Genomic DNA, 17,827 nt, shown 5'->3' with positions numbered 1-17,827 from the left:
CCGATATAGACTCAGAAATCTTCCAAACTTATTTTTAGAAAGGAACAAATATTTTTTAAATTCGTTTTAAATTGTTTTTAATTTTCAAAAGTGCTAGTACTCTTTTTGTTTCTGGTAATATAGGGTATTAATAAGTATATTTTTGGTATTTTTCTTGTGTGGCCACAAAACGCGTTAGATGATTTTTTATACACACATTTTGTTTACTCCAGGTGCAAGCAAAATAAAACAAATGTCGCTGGTTGCAGATTATAGCGATTCCTCCGAATCTGATGAGGAGAGCAGCAGCCAATCCTCCTCCGAAGACGAGGAGCCTAAAGCGTAAGCTTCATCCAAACCCTAAATTTGGATTGGAACTCCATTTGCCTTGTTTTTCTCCAGTGCGCCGCCAGCTGAGAAACCTCCGCCCAAATTGCCCAGTGCTAGCCAGGCTCTGGCCCAAGGCGCCGGCAAGGGCGATGTGTTCAGCAATCCCTTCCTGGAGGCGGAGCTACACAAGACCGCCTCGCTGGAGCGGCACGTGAAGATGGTGGACAACGATTCGCATCTGCAGTTGAAGAACGGTCGCAAGCTTTGCTGGAACTTCAGGAGGGGACGCTGTCGCTTCGGCACCAGTTGCCAGTACGCCCATGACTCCGATTTGTCCGTGGATGAGGCAGCGGAGAAGAGTGCAGTACCGGATCCACCAGTGCCAGTGGTCATGGAGGCAGCACGGTTGCAACCCAACAAGCGCAAGCATCCTGGACTGGGTGATGCCCTGGAGCCGGGCAAACGGGTAATGAAGTCATACAAGCAGCACAATCCGCAGAATCCATTTGCCCGACGCTAAGCCACGCCAGCCTCCGTGATGCGCAGCAGGCAGTGGTCACCATCGGGGCCGTATGTGTTGGAGATGACATGCATCGAACGCAGGCCGTCGTCCTGGCGGGTAAAGTCCTCATCCACTGGCAGCTCCAACGACAGTCTTAGCGTACACACCGAACTCCAGTAGGCACCTAGCATGGGTTCCAATTGCTGCGGCGTCGCCGCCTCCTCATTGTTGCCATCGTCCTCGCCGTCATCGTAACCATTATCTGTTAAAACAACTTAGCTAATAGTTTCAATTCCGTAATATAGAACTGTATAAAGTTTATACCATCTTTTTCAAAAAAGGAAACATTGCCGATGATGAAGGCCACGCCCTGGACAGCCAGCTTGCGAACTTTGCAAGCGAGCCGCACCAGCTGGGATTTTCTCAGCCTCTGCATCCTTCTGCCGCGATAGTGGGCAAAGTAGGCTCCAAGGGAATCAATAAGCACCAACTTGGTTTGCACGGCGGCTTCTATCCTGGCGGTCAGTTGCTGATCGAAAGTTATCAGCACATTAATAAGATCCGTGACTGTGTGAGCTTGCACCACCTGGATGGCTTTCATGGCTCTCTCAGTGGTTTCCGCATCGGTGTTCCTGGCCCGCAGCATGTCCTGAATCCTCTTGCAGGAGAAGTCCTGCTTGGTGTCAATGAATAGGACAGGCAGAGCGTGCTTCCAAACGAAATTCACGGCCAAGGTGTACATCACCTGGGTTTTGCCCACGCCGGTCTGACCACAGAGCTCCCAGACCCTGCCCGGCTTAAAGGGCTGTTCCACGGAGTCCAGCAGTTTGTCCAACCTGATGGGTTATCATAGATATACATCTTACATCTGGAAAAGTGTTTAAAATACTCACTCCTCTATTCCCGTGCCATATTCCACCTCCAGAAAGCATTCCTTATCGGGCGTCTTGGGCAACATGGACAATTCCTTCTTCAGTTTCCGGACGGATTCCACATTGATCAGCAGCAATTCGTGGAGTTTCTTCTCATCCGCCTCATAAAAATCGATCAGGGAATCAATATTGTTTTTACTCAGTAAATTTAACTGGTATTCGGATAGCATTTTCCCTGTAGAAGTTTGCAAAATCATAAGTTGAAGATCCATTTTGCGCGCTATTATGTGTTTATTTTTTTAGAGATATCGAAGGGGAAAATTCATCATCGATTATTTGTCAAATTTATTACTTATCGAGGGCTGCGCGGTGAAATTCGAATTTTGGTTATCACTAGAAACAAATAAAACTACATAATATTTATTATTAATATAATAAATATAAAAATAATTAAAATTAATAAGGAATGCCATACATACACCGTTGAACTCGTTATTAAATTCCCTATCGATTGGAATTGAAAACAGCTAGCTTTAAATTTTGACCATTTTTTTCAAAACCAAACATTAACATATTATATGTACATCTAGGCGCTTTAGGAATTTAAAATGGATGAATTTTCCTGACGAAATTGATTTGCACTTGCCAGCTTAACGGCTGATTTCTTGCTCTTTGGCTGCTGGGCGCTAACATTTTCTTACTGGAAGACAACCGTTAGCTTAGTATAAGCAGACTAGAGATGGGCAATCGCCTGATCGGCAACAAAGCCTCCACATATTTTAAAGTGGCACACCTCTAGATAGGCCTTTAAATCTAATCGTTGGCCACCTACGAATTTTCCTGCTCACCTGGTGTTTGAAATTTAAAAATCTCTATTTCTTTAATAAATTAAAAGGATTCGTAATAAATTTTCTGTCAAAATGCTGGATTTATGGCCTTCGGACACCAGGCAAACAGAAAACTCAGCAAGTGACAGCTGGTAGCTAAAGTTGCACTTAAGTAACTGTTAATTTTCAAAATGGTGACCCTTTCCACATATCCCCTCCCCCAACTGACCAATAGGAATCTATCACCATGGAAACAACCGTTAGTTGAGAACAAAGCGCAGACTAGAGATGAGCAACTATGGCCGTGTCACGAGCTTGTCACGATATGCACGAAATAAAAGTGAAATCCTATCCATTTGCATAGGCCGTGCCAAAAGTAAGCAGTCACGAGGCCATCTCCGATTAGCTTCGGTTAAATAAATCAGCTGACCGTTTCTCCACCTGCTAAACGTTTATGTTCGAATGGTGTCTGAATTTAAGAAATCTAGCTATTTGACAATTTTTTCGACAAGGAAATCATACGAGTAACGGGTATAAGAAGTATAAAAGTAGTTTAGTTGGTTTCTTGTACATATATGTACATAATAAATACATTGTTAAATTGATTAGTTACAATATAAGTAAATTAGTCATGTGCAAACTTTTTAAAAATAAAAAAAATCAATTCAATATCAATCTTAAATAACACATATTTTGTAAGAAACATACAAATTTATTAATACTTTTGAAAATGTATGTTTTTTTTTAAACTTTAAAGGAGTTCTACATATTGCAGTAAGCATAAGTTGCTTATCGCAGACGCCCATTGATATGCGCATGTGGGAATCCCTTGGATGTGGCTGCCAAACCCTTATCACTTGGACCAGACGAATACAGGCGGGGGAATACCCGGCGGGAGCTCCGAAAATGCCTTGAAAACTGCTCAGCATGCATATCCTGCGTCCTTATACTACTACTCCTTATAAAACTGCATCTACTTAGCATAATTTGTTGCCCCTTTCTTGTCTTCGTTTGCGGAGTTTGGAGCTGTGGATCCTGGGAGTCGGGCGTTTCTGCCTGTCAAGGACCCAAGTTGTGCTGCCAGTTTGTCTAGACAAAGACAGTGTCTGCATACAAAGATTATGCTTTGATGGGGCATTTAGCAGGTAGTCAATTTGTGAATTTTGAAATTTTGTATCTTTTATAAAATTATGCAGATATTTACAATGGCTTTAGGACTAAATTTACATAGGTATCATACAAAATGTAAGTTCAAAACTCGTCTTGTATTTATTTACTTACAGAAACACAAGCCTCGCGCCATATTTTAAAATATTTTTGAGTTTTACAGCACTATTAAAATAAATTAACGATTGCTTGTAGTTGACAACCCTACTCAACAACTGTTTAGTTTGTATATAAAAAGAAAAGTTGTAGCCTTAACTTAATTTATAAAATTAAAATGTTGTATTAAGAGAGTGATAAAACATAAATCTTAAGCCCTGATAAGTAATTTTTCATAAAAATTACGTTAATATCATATAATCATAGATTAGCAGCCATGGTAAGCAATCATCCCATACCGGTTGCTCTCAAACTGTAAAGCATGTGTTTACCTTTCAGTTGGAACCGGATGACTTCAAAACTGTGTGCCCCGATGATTTGACCGCCTCTTTGGGTTTTCAAATTTACAAAGATTTGAGAAATGGTAAGTCATATAAAATAGAAATGGTAAAGATTCCCTTTTAAGTCAATAATATATATATATATTTTGCAGAAGAACAAGACGCCGATTTCAAACCTATATATGATGAAGATCTAAAAGTGTTTTATTTAATGAGAAATGATAAAGCCTATGTTCCCGCTCTCCACACAAAGGAAATTAACTTTGGAGTACTGAATGCCTTGGAAGAAAAACTAAAGGAACAGTGAGTTTTAAAAATTCACAAAATAAGTTTCAATTGCTAACCAAATTTACCCCCAAACAGCAAAATATTTCTAGCCATTGTAGACAATACAATCAATATATTATTTTACCAAATCAGCGAAGGTCTCAGCGATAAACCAGTTAACAAAAACTCAATTTAAATAATAGCGATAGATACATTTATTCAAAATCATATCATAAATATAAGTTACAGTCACAACTTGAAGCTAAACAAAGTGACTCGACGCGGACCAATTCGATTTGACAGATTTAAAATGAAATCGACGATTATAGCCGCAAGTTGTGGGCATAATCGCAATAAAACTGACAATAAAAGATCTGCATTGTTTATACTCGTTTCGATGCGCATGAGGGGGGTGCACAATCGTTATCATAATTGTAATTATCAATAGTTATCTTCACATAATGATAGCTTAGACTACGTTTCAAATATCGATTATTACAAGCTTAAATAGAACTAAAAAATTACATTAAATATAGCATAGATCTGAAGAGTACAACGATCCGATTGCATGCCATCTGTCAACGGGAGCTCCGAAACTCATCGAGTCGAGCGGTATTTTGTTTTTTGTATCCTTTTATCTGGTTTAAAGCGTACCGCGCATACAAGCAAATCGTTTACAATCATCAATCTACCGTCGAATAAAAATGCTCAAAGCAATACAGTTTCTTGTATAATAGGTATAATAATAACAAATAACAAATGTTCGCGTGTGTATATGACGTAAGAAATATGTTAAAATTATAACACAACTCGGGCAATGGGCTGGGGAGTTGATAAAAGCGCAAGGCAATTTACAGAGGCTTACATGTTAAAACTGTAAATATATTACTTCTTCTCTCACTTTACTAGATTAATATGTCGTATAGAAGATGAGCTCTTTTAGCAAGACGATTCCTGGGATGTGCATGCAATATATGTATACATATTTTTTATACATATATTTTATATATAAAATATATCCTTTGTTCTTGTATGTCGATTATGAAAATATGTTGCAATGGTTGCTCTGGGTTGTAAACATACCTCCTCTCTCATCTATAAAATCTATTCAGATCCGGTCTTGCGAAAAAACTGTCCAAAACTACAACTTTGCGTTTAAGGCTTTCCTAGGGTTTGTCAGACTATTCAATGCGTTCTCGTATTAGGAAAAGAAACGACTCTATTTGCTGTACAATGCTACGATCATGTGGGCGACTGTGATTTGAACTGGCTGGATGGATGATTGCCTTGCCAAAAGGTGTGGTCAACTAGGTAATTTGGTTTATGTTGGTCTCTCGGCCAGTGAGCAACACTCAAAAGTTCTCTCATTAATAGATAGATTTTCTACATAGTTAGTGTTTATAAATATATATACGTCCTGTATCTGCATGATCATTATAATGTCTTCATGTATAAATATTGAACTCACATCGACTAAACCAAGTACAACTACTCAAAACCAACTTCGTACACATGTAAAAGCAAAAGACAAAGGCTATAACGATCGGGCTAGGCCCATTGGTGATCTTTCGAACTAACAACAAGTTCCTAACACCATTCGGCCGTGTAAGAAAAGTCCTGGAAGAGCACCTGCTCCTCCTCGGACAGGTGGCGCGGCTCCTTCGGCGGCGTTAGCTGCGCCTTCTCGTCGAAGTTCGACAAATCCTCCAAGTGGTTCTGCAAAGTAGGTATAAGTAATGTTAATAAAATGATAATGAAAATTTAGTAATTTAACGTACAATGGTGGGCACGAAGGGGGGTTTGACCTTTCGCAGCAGCAAATCATCCCACACAATAGAACGGAAGAATGCCTGCTTCTTAACATCCTCCGCATCGCGTTCCGAGGATCCCAGACGCCTCTCCGGATTCTTGCGAAGTAGCTGCAATATAGTGTAATTTATAGTAAGGTTTTCAAGTAGTTGGTTAATAATCAGCTTACCCTAGGCATCACGGCTATGGCCTCGAGTGAGAGGAAGCGCGGATAGCGCACCTCATCGTTGACAATTGAATCGAATACCTCTTCCTCGTCGTCACCAGGGAATGGTAACTACAAAAAAGATTCAGTTATGCATTGAACTATTGAAAACTGTGGTTTATCTGCGACTCACCTCACCAACAACATCTCAAAGATCAGCACACCCAGACCCCACCAATCCACAGCTTGTGTGGCTCGATAGATGATCTTGTTTTCGTGCAGATACAGAAGACGGCTCTCGGCTCTAGGAACACGTCCGTGTGGATGAACATCATAATTTCTTTTCAACAAAAAAAAAAAAGTTGTTAAAAGCCAATTATTTAATTTTTATTGAAAAATCAGTGTGCCTTTAGCACAAATTGAAAAATCGATCATTTATTTACTAAGCTAGTTGCCACTCCATTCACAACATGCATATTAATGAGCATTTATCTTTTGTTTTCCAACCGCAACTCAACTCTTAATTCAGATAAGGCACGTCAAGTCAATATAAAAAAGTCCCTAAGAGCAAATGCTGAGTTCAAAACTGACTCACGTTTGGGGATCACAACAAAGATACAGTGCCAGCCCGATATAGACGAATTAAAAAAGTCATTTATGATCACAAAAATATATAAATAATATTCATAAAACCAACAAAAATAACAGATTGATAAGTCATATACGATCTATTTTCAACTTTTTTTTGGGATTTGTGATAGGAAGAGCTTACAGTAGGAGCGTATACTTTATGTACACGGATTCCGAGGGGAAATCCCAGCTAAGAGAGCACACACATAAGTGGATTCCGTCTCTTTATCTGAAATCGTGTCCACTGTCGTCTGAGGCAACTAGTCAATTGTAAGACTCAGTTGAACTACAGAGATGAACGAGGAACCTCATGCCCATGAAAATCTGGTTGCCAAAGCCCAGAGATCTGGTGATAAGGATCCTGAAGCTGGCAGCACAAGTAGCGAGGAGAGTCTGGGCGAAAGACCCAAATCGGTAGGGCCGGTCATTTCCGGGACTACCGAACTTCCAGGAGATACTACGGCTTCAGGCCCTCAATCACTGTGCATATATCTACTCGAGCCCTTCATTTTAGTCCTGCTCTTTGCCTACAATTTCTCGTGTAAGTACAGTGAGAGTAACTAAGCTAGGCATATTTATTAATTTAAGGGTATTCCCGTGGATATCAGCCACCGTTTTGAAGAATGAAGTCATATACCAAAGCTGTACAGCGGGTTTCGGTTATCCGGATAGCGTTTGCCAGCTGCTGGGAACCAAGAATGCCACGAATGAGACAAAGGTTGATGCATCAACTTTTGGGAAGTTAATTCATGCTATATCATAACCATTTCTTTAATTTCCAGAGAATTGAGGAGCTAGTGCAACCATATGCTGCCAGGGTTACTTTGGTTATGAGGATAGTGGAGTGTTTTGTTCCTGCTTTCTGTGGACTCTTTGCTGGATCCTGGGCGGATCGCTATGGTCGCAAGCCTTTGCTAATGGGATCCTTTCTGGGTGGGTTCGGCCCATTGTTAACCATTTAAATCTTTTTCTAACATCCCGATAACCAGGCTACGGCCTACAGTATCTCATTTCAGCTGTTATATCTTATTGTGCTATTCAGACTCATGGTCTGGTTAGTCCCTGGTGGTATGTGCTCTCCATCGTACCACTTTCCTGCCTAGGAAGCAGTGTCACTTATTCCGTGGCCGCCGTTTGCTTTATCAGCGATGTATCTGAGGGCCGAGTTCGATCATACAGGTCCATAGTCATATAAAATAATATATATTCCATATTAACTAGATCTTACTTTATCTTTAGGTTGATCGCCTACGAACTGGCCATATATGTGGGCCTACTCCTTGGTAGCTTTGGTTCAGGTTATGCCTATGAGGACACCGATTCCTATATTGTGTTCAGTATTTCTGCGGTGTCCATTTTTGGGGCGCTCTTCCTGATGACAATTCTACTTCCGGAGAGTTTGCCTATGAGGAATCGAGTACAATCAACTTCATCGTCTGACACTAGTTTGTTCTCTCTTCTGAAGAATTTGTGGAGAACCTGCACGAAGCCCCGCGAACACAAAAATCGCTTTATTTTACTCACCATTATGGTAGTGCTGCTGCTTACCGCTTTTGTCGCAGGTAAGTACCAAAAATACTAATGTATAATTCAAACATCGTTCAATAAGTACCTATAAACATAAATAGTTAAAACCAAGGTGACTATAACGTATATTTACTTATTAAATTAACTCAGAACCCTGAAAACGTTTAATCAACCACATATATAATTAATAATTTATCCACTTTGATTTATAATCAATTATTTAATATATTTATAATTCTAGCAGATTTGTAAGGCGTCAAACCTGTATATCCCCGTTTAAGTTATTTATTGTATTGGTGTTTCCCCATTTCCAGACGGTAGCAATTCTGTGTTCTACAAGTTTATGAGGATCAAGTTCCATTGGACCGTAAAGCAGTTTACCGAGTACGAGACGGTTAGCATTTTGGTACCTGCAGTGGCTGGTTCCGGTGGATTTCTCTTCCTTTGGTCCTTGAGAATGGTGAGTTTTGGGGGGTGCCCAACTGGATCTATACTAATATTACCTCTCCCTATGATTGACAGTGCACCAAATCTGCCGTTCTGTGGCTGGCCTTGGTATCCCTTCTGAGTCACTGTTCCAGTAGCCTTATGAAGGCCTTTGCCTTGGTCAGCTGGCAGATCTATGTGGCCATAGGATTGGGCGTGTTTAAATCCCTTGTAAATCCCATGTGTCGCACCATGATCACCAATCTACTGCCGGCCGATGAACGGGGTAAATACAGATAGTACACCTTAATTTTCTGTTTTTACCCTTCTTTGTGGTTTCCCATTCCAGGTAAAATCTTCGCCCTACTTGGCGTCTTGCAAGCACTCTCCCCTTTGATATCATCTACTCTATACGTTGCGATCTATACCCGAACATTGGACAGTGATCCGGGTATTTTCAATGTTTTTAGCGCCTTTCTACATGGCATAGCCATTATTCTTCTGGGGTAAGTTGTTTTGACCCATATACGATTGGTTTCCAATAAAGTCAATTCCAAATATTTCAGCATTGTTTGGCTTAGGAAGTCGAGAAATCAGGTGTACTATGAACCGGTCTTTAAGTGATTTGTCGTTCAGTCCAAAGTGCAAGAAGAGTGAAAGAAAGCGCCGATCAAGCCAAACATTGGCTATTAGTTACGCTGGGAACTCCCCCATTTACCTCTTAGCACAAAATCCACTCATCCATATACTTATTTACATATTCGATTGTCATTCAGTCATATAAAAATGTGTGAAGCCAGAGGAATTGTAGTATCGCATACCCTCGACGTTGCTTATCTTTCGCGATCTCACTCTCCCTTCCCTTGGGAAAAATTGTTTAACTACAGTACTCAAAATATTTTCTCATTAACAAAAATATGGGTTATTATTGCCGCAAACCTGTGGCGTGTGCGCGGTCACTTGACAATTTTTACGGAATATAGATAAAAATATTTAAGACTGTGCATCCGTTTGTGTGCCCAATGATTGGTGCTAACTAGAGATTTGAGCAAATGCTAATTTCACTTGCTAATTTTAAATTAGTCGCCAGGTGTAAAAACCCTTGATCGAGCGTTATAAGCAACAAACCGAATGGAACTCAATTTACGCATGAATTTAGTGGCCCAGCAGAGCAGAACGAAATCCCTGGACTTGTACATGGATTGTATCAGACCATATCACATGAATTGACAGCAGACCAATTAAAATTAATATAAAATAATTATCGAAAGCAAATACAATTAAAACTATAGCGTTTTCGTGAGTTTTGTGACTTTTCCTTATATAATGCTTGTCATCTATATTTAAGATTGGCAAATTATTTCCTTGATAGGAAAATGTGGGCATTAATAAGTGTTATAGAGCAGAAAGGTTAACCTTTTGTCCATATGGCAATTCTGCGGTAACAAAAAACTGAAAATTATCATGAAAATGTGTGTTAATAGTTTTATTCATCATCACATTCTCTCTGGTATTTTCGGGTTTCGGTCTACAGGGTTACTAAACACTTTTTAGACTCGTGCTACTCATTTGCACGATCCAAAAATAAGCAAATTACTATGAATTTGCCAGCGAAAAGAAAACAAACAAACGAATCACGTTTCACTCACCAAAAGTCTGGTCTGAGTTTTGGTAGTAGGGCCCAAATCTAATTTAAGCCCGAACGGCAGGGAAATGGAATTTGGCCGAATTCGATTTGAATGGAATGGAATCTGGTTAGGCGGGCCTGCAACACATTTTCCCGTGAATCTATCGAAGCTGGAAGCGGCTGGAACTGATGCGGCCCTAGATGAACAACTGTTCACCTGTGTATTCGCCGGCTATTGACGATTCCGCCACCGCCGAGAGACCCACTATATAAGCCCATGGATCGCGCGGCAGCCGCTCATTTCGAGAACGAAACTCTAATTGCAAACCGTGTTTTGTCGTCGCCGTCGGATTATATTGTATTGGCTTGGATGTTGAATTCGGTTTCGTGTTCCCGGCTAACGCGGCAATCAAGCGCTTGAATAATAATCGAATTAGGCATTAGTAACCCATAAATCTGATCGGAAGTGCCGGGCGCCAGGGGCTTTTCTCCCATCTCGGTTACGTGACAGGTGTTGCAATGTGCCATTGAGGGGCCACCACCAAGTTCGAAAAAAACCCAAACCTGCTAGACATTGAATCGGGTTCAAGAACTTGTCCAAAACCAAACAAGCCATGGTGGAGAAGGCCTCGAGTGCGTTTACGCTAGAAAAGCTCCGAAATCTGCAATGGCAAAAGGTGTTTCGTATGTTCTACATAGAACCGGTTGTCTTCATGCTGCTGTTCTCGCACACGCTATCGGGTGAGTGACCCGGTCTGGAGTAGCCCGCATCTAGCAACTACTTACCATCCGACCTCACATCCAGGCACTATACAGCGCAACCAGGTCATCTACCAGACGTGCACGGTGATCTTTCACTACAATGAGTCCGATTGCAGGCAACTGGACGTGAAGAACGCCAGCGCCGAGATAAATGTGGGTCTCCAATTCTAGAATTCTTCCTATCTAGAATTATACCAACCTGATCATCCTACTCCTCCGCTTTGCAGGCCATCGAGACGGAGCTGCAGCCGTATGTGGCCAACCTGTTCCTAAGTCGCACCCTCCTGGAGAGCATAGTCCCAGCCTTCTGCGGCCTCTTCATTGGTTCCTGGTCGGATCACTATGGCCGCAAGCCCCTGCTAATTGTTTCTATGATAGGTAAGACCTGTTTTAATTTTAGTTCTAAGTTAGAACTTCTAACTAATGAATGAGCAAGTAATTTAGCCAAACGTCAAACGCGTATTACACAATCATAGAGAGAAATCACAATAGAACTTCCCTTACTTAGCATAGTTGATCATGTATACTAAATTCTCTAATTAATTGTCTCGAGTAGAACAATTTTTACTCCTAGGTTGTGATATGGGAATAAAAGTAAAAATTGCAAAATACATTCAAAACTTTAGCTAAAAACAGAGTTTGCCAAGCAATGAGTTAATGTGGCTTTTCTTGCTTAACATAGTTGTAGAGGTATAATAACTTATATTACTTATTGTCTTGAGTAAAAAAGTAAAATACCCCTAAAAGTCTTAATAACTTAAAGAATGCCACTAACAGAAAAACTGCAGCTATAAAAGTTCTAGTTGTAATTTAACTAAAATTATTGCTAATGGTATACCACTAATATCTTAAGAAATACAACTAACAGTAAAAAATCCAGCTATACAAATTTTGGTTATTATAATTGTCCATCCAATAACTTAATAGATTTAGGGGTTATAAGAAAATTGGAAAAGGTCTTGCAATATACTTTAAGTTTTATTCTTTCTCTGCAGGATTCTCCGCCTCCTTCCTGATGATGGCCGCCATCTGCGAGCTGTCCAGCTACTATGTGGTGAATCCCTGGTGGTACATCCTGGCAGCAGTGCCCCACTCCCTGCTCGGCGGTAACTGCGTCTTCTCGGTGGCCGCTTTCTGTTTCATCTCGGACATCACGGACTGCAAGTCGCGTCCCTACCGCATGATCTTCATGGAGTCGCTCTTCTTCATCGGGCTGACAAGTGGATCCCTACTGTCCAGCTTTGTGTACGCAGCTGTGGGTTCGGCGGCGACCATTGGCCTTTCCGGCTGCATCGTGACCTTCGCCACGTTCTTCATCATCTTCTTTGTGCCGGAGAGCTTGCACTATCATCAACAACAAGACACCAAGAACGCGATCGCTGCGAATGGGGAAAAGGACTGTAAGGAGAAGGAGGTGCCCATCACCGCCTGCGATCTGCAATTGGACCGCGTGGCCATCGACTGTCCCCCAAACTTTATGGACCCAGAAGAGCCCGAGAAGGATAAGAAGATGGAGCTGCCCACGCCGGCGACTCCGGCGATGAGCTTCGATGATGATCTGCTGGCCAAGTACGTGGAGCGACTGCCGCAGAAGGCGGCGGAGGAGGAGCTGAAGCGCAAACAGGCGGAGGAGCGTTCCAAAAAAGCGGGTCTGTTCAGTGTTGTGCACATCAGAGACATGATTAGCACCTGCTTCAAGCGGCGTGATCATCACGCGCGTGCCATCATCTGGCTTGTCACCCTTGCCATGTTCCTGTCCATCTTCGTCTTCGGTAGGTCTCTAATTAAGCCTGCTAATTCCAAAGCTTATGTAATTGATCGCTCCCAGATGGCGTGATGACCGTGATGTATTTGTTTGTGCGGGAGAAATTCCACTGGACGGTGCGGGATTACACGTTCTTCGAAACGGTCAGCCACCTGGTGCCCATGATTGGAGCACTCATCGGATTTCTAATCCTGCGGAAGGTAAGATTTTTATTTGGCGCCCAACGTGGGGCGAAAGATCTTATTTATATTATCCGTTTATTTTAGGTCTTCCGCCTGTCGGTTGTGACTTTAGCTCTGCTAGCCTTCTTCTCGGAGATTCTGAACAATCTGGCCAAGGGCTTTGCAACGATGCCCTGGCACATGTACCTCTCGGTTACCCTGGGCGTATTCCGCTCCATCTCAGGCCCCATGTGCCGCACTATAGTATCGAATATAGTACCTCCCTCGGATCTGGGTGAGTTTTGCGATTTCTGTTTCCCAGCTGTTTTCAAAAGTACAACTATTTCTACCTCTCCCTTTCGCAGGCAAGATTTTCTCCATAAAGAATGTTTTGCAATCGTTTGCGCCATTTGGTAAGCGGAGCTAGTGCCGTTTGACAGTTTATTATTTTATTGACTCTTTTACTGCTAATTACAGTGGCAGCTCCCCTGTATACCCTCATATACAAGCGATCGCTCACCACCTACCCGGGTCTGTTCAACTTCGTCAGCTCGTTCCTGTACCTGCTCTCATTCGTCTTTATCGGGTGAGCTTGACGGGGAAAGCCCCTCTCCAAACCCGCTAATTGATCACACATCCCAAACTCTCCTCACAGATACGTCTTGCGGATCAAATATAGGCACAAAGATCACTACGCCAAGGTTCTGAAGTGAGGCGGCGACAGCGGATCTGTGGCCAAATTAACATGTGATCACCCCAACCAAGCAATCAAAATTTACAAGTGGAGCGAATTTAAGGATCCGAATCTGGAAAACAAGCGTTTAACTGTGAGGGATCATCGGTTATAGGTTGAACGAATGTATCTTGTTTGACTTGCTTATTTATATTTTACCCTTTAGTATTTTTAATTCGTTTTAAGGTAACATTAAGAGAGCTATCCTATCTTAGACTATTAAATTGTTATGATTCACAAACCACTTTAACTGTTGAGTACTTAAGCTATGTTAGCACAAAAACATATCATTTTAAACGGCTCCTTTACCTAGTTTACTTAAACAAATTTTTACGATAAAAATGTTGTTATGGAATAAATTTAAATTAAATTTGTTTTAATTGAATTTTTATGCCTGACATATACATAAATCTGATAAATCGATTATGGTTATCAAAAAACAATTATGGTGTTATCAAATTGTGTAGGCGTCAACCCTTATGTACATAACATCATATGTATATCAATTCATTTCCGCATTCTCCCAATAAATTATAAATTTGCGTACTTTATTTCCTTTTTTATCGCGATGTCGTCTAATCGAACTGTTCCAATACTCCACGCATCCACATCTGTGGTGGGGTTATTCAATGAGAGTCGAACACCACTCGTTTGAAGAAAAGTTCGAGCATACGATACCACTTTCAAGCGAATTAAATCTCCGAATTAACCAAGTGCCACTATAAGTTCTGAACGAACTTCAGTTCTATCTAATTTCAAAGATTTTTTAATAATGGAATATTTTTTTATAATCTATTTTTTTAATTTTATTTCATTAAACCGATTTACATTTTCAAAGCTTTTAAACCCTTACTGACCCGCGACTTAACACTAATTTGTTTAGGTTTCTTACTTATGTTCTGCCAAAAACTGCCAAAATAAAAAAGACAATGGTATATTTTCTAACCTCACTTGAAACTTTTTCCCCACTGTTTGGGGTACTCTGTTCGGTACTGTTTTGTGCTTCACTATATTCGGTAACTTCAGTAATTTCGGTAGTGGTCGTCGGTGGTTCAGAAGATTCGTTGGTTTCGTATGTATATGTTGGTGGCGTTAAAGGCTCGGTGGTTTTGTTAGTGTTCTTCAGTGTTTCAGAAGGTTCGATATTCTTAGTAATCGTCGGTGGCTTAGAAGATTCGGTGGTTTTGTTAGTGGGCGTCGATGGTACGAAAGATCTAATGGGCTTTTTCGATGGTGGTTTTGTAGGTTCGGTGGTTTTGTAAGTGGTCATCGGTGGTACGGAAGATTCGATGGTCCTATTAGTGTTCGTCGGTGGTTTTGTAGGTTCGGTGGTTTTGTAAGTGGTCATCGGTGGTACGGAAGATTCGATGGTCCTATTAGTGTTCGTCGGTGGTTTTGTAGGTTCGGTGGTTTTGTAAGTGGTCATCGGTGGTACGGAAGATTCGATGGTCCTATTACTGTTCGTCGGTGGTTTTGTAGGTTCGGTGGTTTTGTAAGTGGTCATCGGTGGTACGGAAGATTCGATGGTCCTATTACTGTTCGTCGGTGGTTTTGTAGGTTCGGTGGTTTTGTAAGTGGTCATCGGTGGTACGGAAGATTCGATGGTCCTATTACTGTTCGTCGGCGGTTTTGTAGGTTCGGTGATTTTGTAAGTGGTCATCGGTGGTACGGAAGATTCGATGGTCCTATTAGTGTTCGTCGGTGGTTTTGTAGGCTCGGTGGTTTTGTAAGTGGTCATCGGTGGTACGGAAGATTCGATGGTCCTATTAGTGTTCGTCGGTGGTTTTGTAGGTTCGGTGGTTTTGTAAGTGGTCATCGGTGGTACGGAAGATTCGATGGTCCTATTAGTGTTCGTCGGTGGTTTTGTAGGTTCGGTGGTTTTGTAAGTGGTCATCGATGGTACGGAAGATTCGATGGTTTTTTTGGTGGTCGTCGGTTGCTTAGTAGATTTGGTGGTTTTGTTAACTGAGTTGTGCCTACACTCTCCTTTCATTAATTTCACATCGTCAATGACAATGTCACCATGGAGCGATGCAGGGTCCGTGACCGTGAAAACCACCTGGAAACCCTCATCCATTTCGTCGATAGGGATCGAATACTTAATCCACTTGTCGGCCCGATGACCCCACAGGTTGAATTTGGTGGAACTAAAACATTAGAAAAATTAATATATTAGTTGAAATAAGAAAAATACCTTTATTGCTTAAGTATCCACAGATGGATGTATACGTAATTGAATTTGTTGCTATGGATAATAAACAGGTGAAATCTAGCAAACTTACTTTGTTTTAAAATTCTGCAACATATTTTCGATTGTCATTGATACTGGTTTCGCTGATACCACCAAGTCTTTGACATCTGTTCTAAACATGAATATGTGAAACTGAAAGCACAAGGAGTTTCCCAAGGTAAGGTTCTTGGGATAGATGGGGGATAAAAAGTGTTTGACCCCGGAGAGCTTGTTGTCCATTTTCATGCGAATAAAGTGACCTTTTGTGCCGCTCTGGAAAGTGTGATCCCGGCGGGGAACCTCTTTGTTGAAGTGGAAATCAGGGTCAGAGCTGATCCATTTCCATAACTGGTCCTGGTCGTTATGCTCTTTCCAACCACACATATCCTCTCTCTCGAAGTCGCACGAGTTAGTGATTTTTAGGCATGTTCCCAATTCAGGGATCCACTCCACTCCATTGCAGTAAGTGACGTTACTTCCGAAAAGAAAGAATCCTTCGTCGCATTTGATATTCGTCTGTTTGGTAATGGTAATGCTTCCCCCCATTGGAGTTGTAATATTCTTGCAACCAGCCTCTAAGAATTCAGAAATGAATTATTATTAATTTTATAAAAATTGAGTTTTTATCGATTCTTGCTATAACATTTTGAATATATCTTTTTTCAGATGGCTTACAATAATTCCTAAGTAAAGTTGAACGAAATCATTTAAGACAAACATAACTTTACAATACTAAGCAATTATCTTTCAAATGTATTTCTTTTTAATTTCAATGAAATATTGTACAATATTGTAAAATATACTTTTTCAAAATCAAAAGTTATCAATTCATACCACATTCTTTTGTATAACTAAACCAATAAACTTGTTACTGAAAGTTATATTAAGATCTACTCACTGGCACAGAATCGTTCATCGCAATCCAGATGTGTTCCTACGTGAACACTGCTATCCTTTCCTTGCAGAGTGAAGCCGGGATAGCATTCGTATTTAATGATACCATTCTCAGATGTCATCTTGCCATTGGGTAAATGAAATTGTTTTTTACAATTATCTCCGTTCGTTTGTCCATAGTTATGAAGGGTAAGTATCGCCAAAACACAAAAAATATTGAAAGCAGCGAAAACCATTGCGGAATGTGTTATATTTGAAAGCTCGACATCGACTGAGCTGAGCTAGCATCAATTCCATTTTTATAGTCTTAGCAAAATATGTATATTGCCGGAAGTATAGATTGTTAGATTAGGGATCTGGATACGCATATATACACATACAGTAAAACTTCTATAACTCGAAGTTCCAAGTCTCGAAGTTAAAGAAGCTTTATGGGCAGTAGAAAATACAAGTAAGGAAAATTTAGTCCTACAACCTGAATCCCTTAAAAGTGAGATATAATTTGATGGTAACCTTATGTGAGGGAAATAATTATTTAGAACGCTCCAAAAAAATGTTTATTTAAGCTTTTTTGCCAACGCGAACATTATTTGTTGACAGATGGGTGTTCGATTTACTCAAGCTCAACTGTATTTAATTTCCGTTTTATTTCAAAGAATTTTTACCAATAAATATATAATTTCCAAAGAATGTGGAAGTATTGGGTCCTACCAACATTTTTCAAATTGTTTTGAGAC

At 40.7% G+C, this 17,827-nt stretch overlaps 7 protein-coding genes across 8 annotated transcripts; 4 read left to right on the top strand and 3 right to left on the bottom strand.

The window, feature by feature from the left end:
* The first annotated feature begins 186 nt into the window (after positions 1 to 186).
* Positions 187 to 1,132, top strand: LOC119550059. The gene is made up of 2 exons (XM_037858519.1): positions 187 to 321; positions 382 to 1,132. Exons 1-2 carry the CDS (start codon positions 233 to 235, stop codon positions 827 to 829), a joined length of 537 nt encoding a protein of 178 aa, XP_037714447.1. The 5' UTR covers positions 187 to 232; the 3' UTR covers positions 830 to 1,132.
* On the bottom strand, positions 791 to 2,261 carry LOC119550058 (DNA repair protein RAD51 homolog 4). 2 transcript variants are annotated; one of them, XM_037858518.1, is made up of 4 exons: positions 2,163 to 2,261; positions 1,705 to 1,918; positions 1,136 to 1,647; positions 791 to 1,073 (listed from the first exon to the last, which is right to left on the bottom strand). In XM_037858518.1, exons 2-4 carry the CDS (start codon positions 1,911 to 1,913, stop codon positions 826 to 828), a joined length of 969 nt encoding a protein of 322 aa, XP_037714446.1. In that variant the 5' UTR covers positions 1,914 to 1,918; positions 2,163 to 2,261; the 3' UTR covers positions 791 to 825. The 2 variants fall into 2 exon arrangements, with proteins under 2 accessions (XP_037714446.1, XP_037714445.1); XM_037858517.1 differs by having other exon boundaries at positions 1,705 to 2,092; positions 2,163 to 2,222.
* A 1,645-nt stretch (positions 2,262 to 3,906) lies between these two features.
* Positions 3,907 to 4,786, top strand: LOC119550247. Its single transcript, XM_037858821.1, has 4 exons — positions 3,907 to 4,053; positions 4,113 to 4,197; positions 4,267 to 4,417; positions 4,478 to 4,786. Exons 1-4 carry the CDS (start codon positions 4,051 to 4,053, stop codon positions 4,575 to 4,577), a joined length of 339 nt encoding a protein of 112 aa, XP_037714749.1. The 5' UTR covers positions 3,907 to 4,050; the 3' UTR covers positions 4,578 to 4,786.
* Positions 4,787 to 5,390: 604 nt separating this feature from the next.
* Positions 5,391 to 6,659, bottom strand: LOC119550248 (serine/threonine-protein kinase N-like). Its single transcript, XM_037858823.1, has 4 exons — positions 6,529 to 6,659; positions 6,360 to 6,467; positions 6,160 to 6,300; positions 5,391 to 6,097 (listed from the first exon to the last, which is right to left on the bottom strand). Exons 2-4 carry the CDS (start codon positions 6,366 to 6,368, stop codon positions 5,969 to 5,971), a joined length of 279 nt encoding a protein of 92 aa, XP_037714751.1. The 5' UTR covers positions 6,369 to 6,467; positions 6,529 to 6,659; the 3' UTR covers positions 5,391 to 5,968.
* A 600-nt stretch (positions 6,660 to 7,259) lies between these two features.
* LOC119550521 (proton-coupled folate transporter) lies at positions 7,260 to 10,161 on the top strand. The gene is made up of 9 exons (XM_037859231.1): positions 7,260 to 7,506; positions 7,574 to 7,683; positions 7,748 to 7,898; positions 7,955 to 8,144; positions 8,205 to 8,527; positions 8,807 to 8,952; positions 9,015 to 9,204; positions 9,268 to 9,424; positions 9,485 to 10,161. Exons 1-9 carry the CDS (start codon positions 7,260 to 7,262, stop codon positions 9,540 to 9,542), a joined length of 1,572 nt encoding a protein of 523 aa, XP_037715159.1. The 3' UTR covers positions 9,543 to 10,161.
* A 676-nt stretch (positions 10,162 to 10,837) lies between these two features.
* Positions 10,838 to 14,346, top strand: LOC119551738. Its single transcript, XM_037861239.1, has 9 exons — positions 10,838 to 11,286; positions 11,351 to 11,460; positions 11,535 to 11,685; positions 12,303 to 13,079; positions 13,136 to 13,272; positions 13,339 to 13,528; positions 13,599 to 13,646; positions 13,711 to 13,819; positions 13,889 to 14,346. Exons 1-9 carry the CDS (start codon positions 11,160 to 11,162, stop codon positions 13,944 to 13,946), a joined length of 1,707 nt encoding a protein of 568 aa, XP_037717167.1. The 5' UTR covers positions 10,838 to 11,159; the 3' UTR covers positions 13,947 to 14,346.
* Positions 14,347 to 14,810: 464 nt separating this feature from the next.
* On the bottom strand, positions 14,811 to 17,800 carry LOC119552129 (zonadhesin-like). Its single transcript, XM_037861917.1, has 3 exons — positions 17,095 to 17,800; positions 16,249 to 16,771; positions 14,811 to 16,113 (listed from the first exon to the last, which is right to left on the bottom strand). The coding sequence occupies exons 1-3, from the start codon at positions 17,324 to 17,326 to the stop codon at positions 14,859 to 14,861; spliced, it is 2,010 nt and encodes a 669-aa protein (XP_037717845.1). The 5' UTR covers positions 17,327 to 17,800; the 3' UTR covers positions 14,811 to 14,858.
* Between the last annotated feature and the right edge of the window lie 27 nt (positions 17,801 to 17,827).

This window comes from Drosophila subpulchrella, chromosome 2R (genome assembly GCF_014743375.2).
Source record: "Drosophila subpulchrella strain 33 F10 #4 breed RU33 chromosome 2R, RU_Dsub_v1.1 Primary Assembly, whole genome shotgun sequence".
In the NCBI taxonomy this organism is placed as follows: Eukaryota; Metazoa; Arthropoda; class Insecta; order Diptera; family Drosophilidae; genus Drosophila; species Drosophila subpulchrella.
Note: the sequence above shows the minus strand (reverse complement) of the source record. Positions and strands in the feature narration are given on the sequence as shown.

Coding starts and splice junctions, on each gene's coding strand:
- LOC119550521 (XM_037859231.1), top strand. CDS start 7,260: ATGAACGAGGAACCTCATGCCCATGAAAATCTGGTTGCCAAAGCCCAG. Junction 9,205..9,267: donor ACTGCCGGCCGATGAACGGG/GTAAATACAGAT, acceptor TTCCCATTCCAG/GTAAAATCTTCGCCCTACTT. Junction 9,425..9,484: donor ATAGCCATTATTCTTCTGGG/GTAAGTTGTTTT, acceptor CAAATATTTCAG/CATTGTTTGGCTTAGGAAGT.
- LOC119550248 (XM_037858823.1), bottom strand. Junction 6,098..6,159: donor CCCCCTTCGTGCCCACCATT/GTACGTTAAATT, acceptor CCTACTTTGCAG/AACCACTTGGAGGATTTGTC.
- LOC119550059 (XM_037858519.1), top strand. CDS start 233: ATGTCGCTGGTTGCAGATTATAGCGATTCCTCCGAATCTGATGAGGAG. Junction 322..381: donor GAAGACGAGGAGCCTAAAGC/GTAAGCTTCATC, acceptor GTTTTTCTCCAG/TGCGCCGCCAGCTGAGAAAC.
- LOC119552129 (XM_037861917.1), bottom strand. CDS start 17,326: ATGGTTTTCGCTGCTTTCAATATTTTTTGTGTTTTGGCGATACTTACC. Junction 16,772..17,094: donor CGATGAACGATTCTGTGCCA/GTGAGTAGATCT, acceptor CTGAATTCTTAG/AGGCTGGTTGCAAGAATATT. Junction 16,114..16,248: donor TTGCAGAATTTTAAAACAAA/GTAAGTTTGCTA, acceptor CTAATGTTTTAG/TTCCACCAAATTCAACCTGT.
- LOC119550247 (XM_037858821.1), top strand. Junction 4,198..4,266: donor TTACAAAGATTTGAGAAATG/GTAAGTCATATA, acceptor TATATTTTGCAG/AAGAACAAGACGCCGATTTC. Junction 4,418..4,477: donor GAAGAAAAACTAAAGGAACA/GTGAGTTTTAAA, acceptor ACCCCCAAACAG/CAAAATATTTCTAGCCATTG.
- LOC119551738 (XM_037861239.1), top strand. CDS start 11,160: ATGGTGGAGAAGGCCTCGAGTGCGTTTACGCTAGAAAAGCTCCGAAAT. Junction 13,080..13,135: donor CCTGTCCATCTTCGTCTTCG/GTAGGTCTCTAA, acceptor GATCGCTCCCAG/ATGGCGTGATGACCGTGATG. Junction 13,273..13,338: donor GATTTCTAATCCTGCGGAAG/GTAAGATTTTTA, acceptor CGTTTATTTTAG/GTCTTCCGCCTGTCGGTTGT.
- LOC119550058 (XM_037858517.1), bottom strand. CDS start 1,955: ATGGATCTTCAACTTATGATTTTGCAAACTTCTACAGGGAAAATGCTA. Junction 1,648..1,704: donor TATGGCACGGGAATAGAGGA/GTGAGTATTTTA, acceptor ATAACCCATCAG/GTTGGACAAACTGCTGGACT. Junction 1,074..1,135: donor TTCCTTTTTTGAAAAAGATG/GTATAAACTTTA, acceptor TTGTTTTAACAG/ATAATGGTTACGATGACGGC.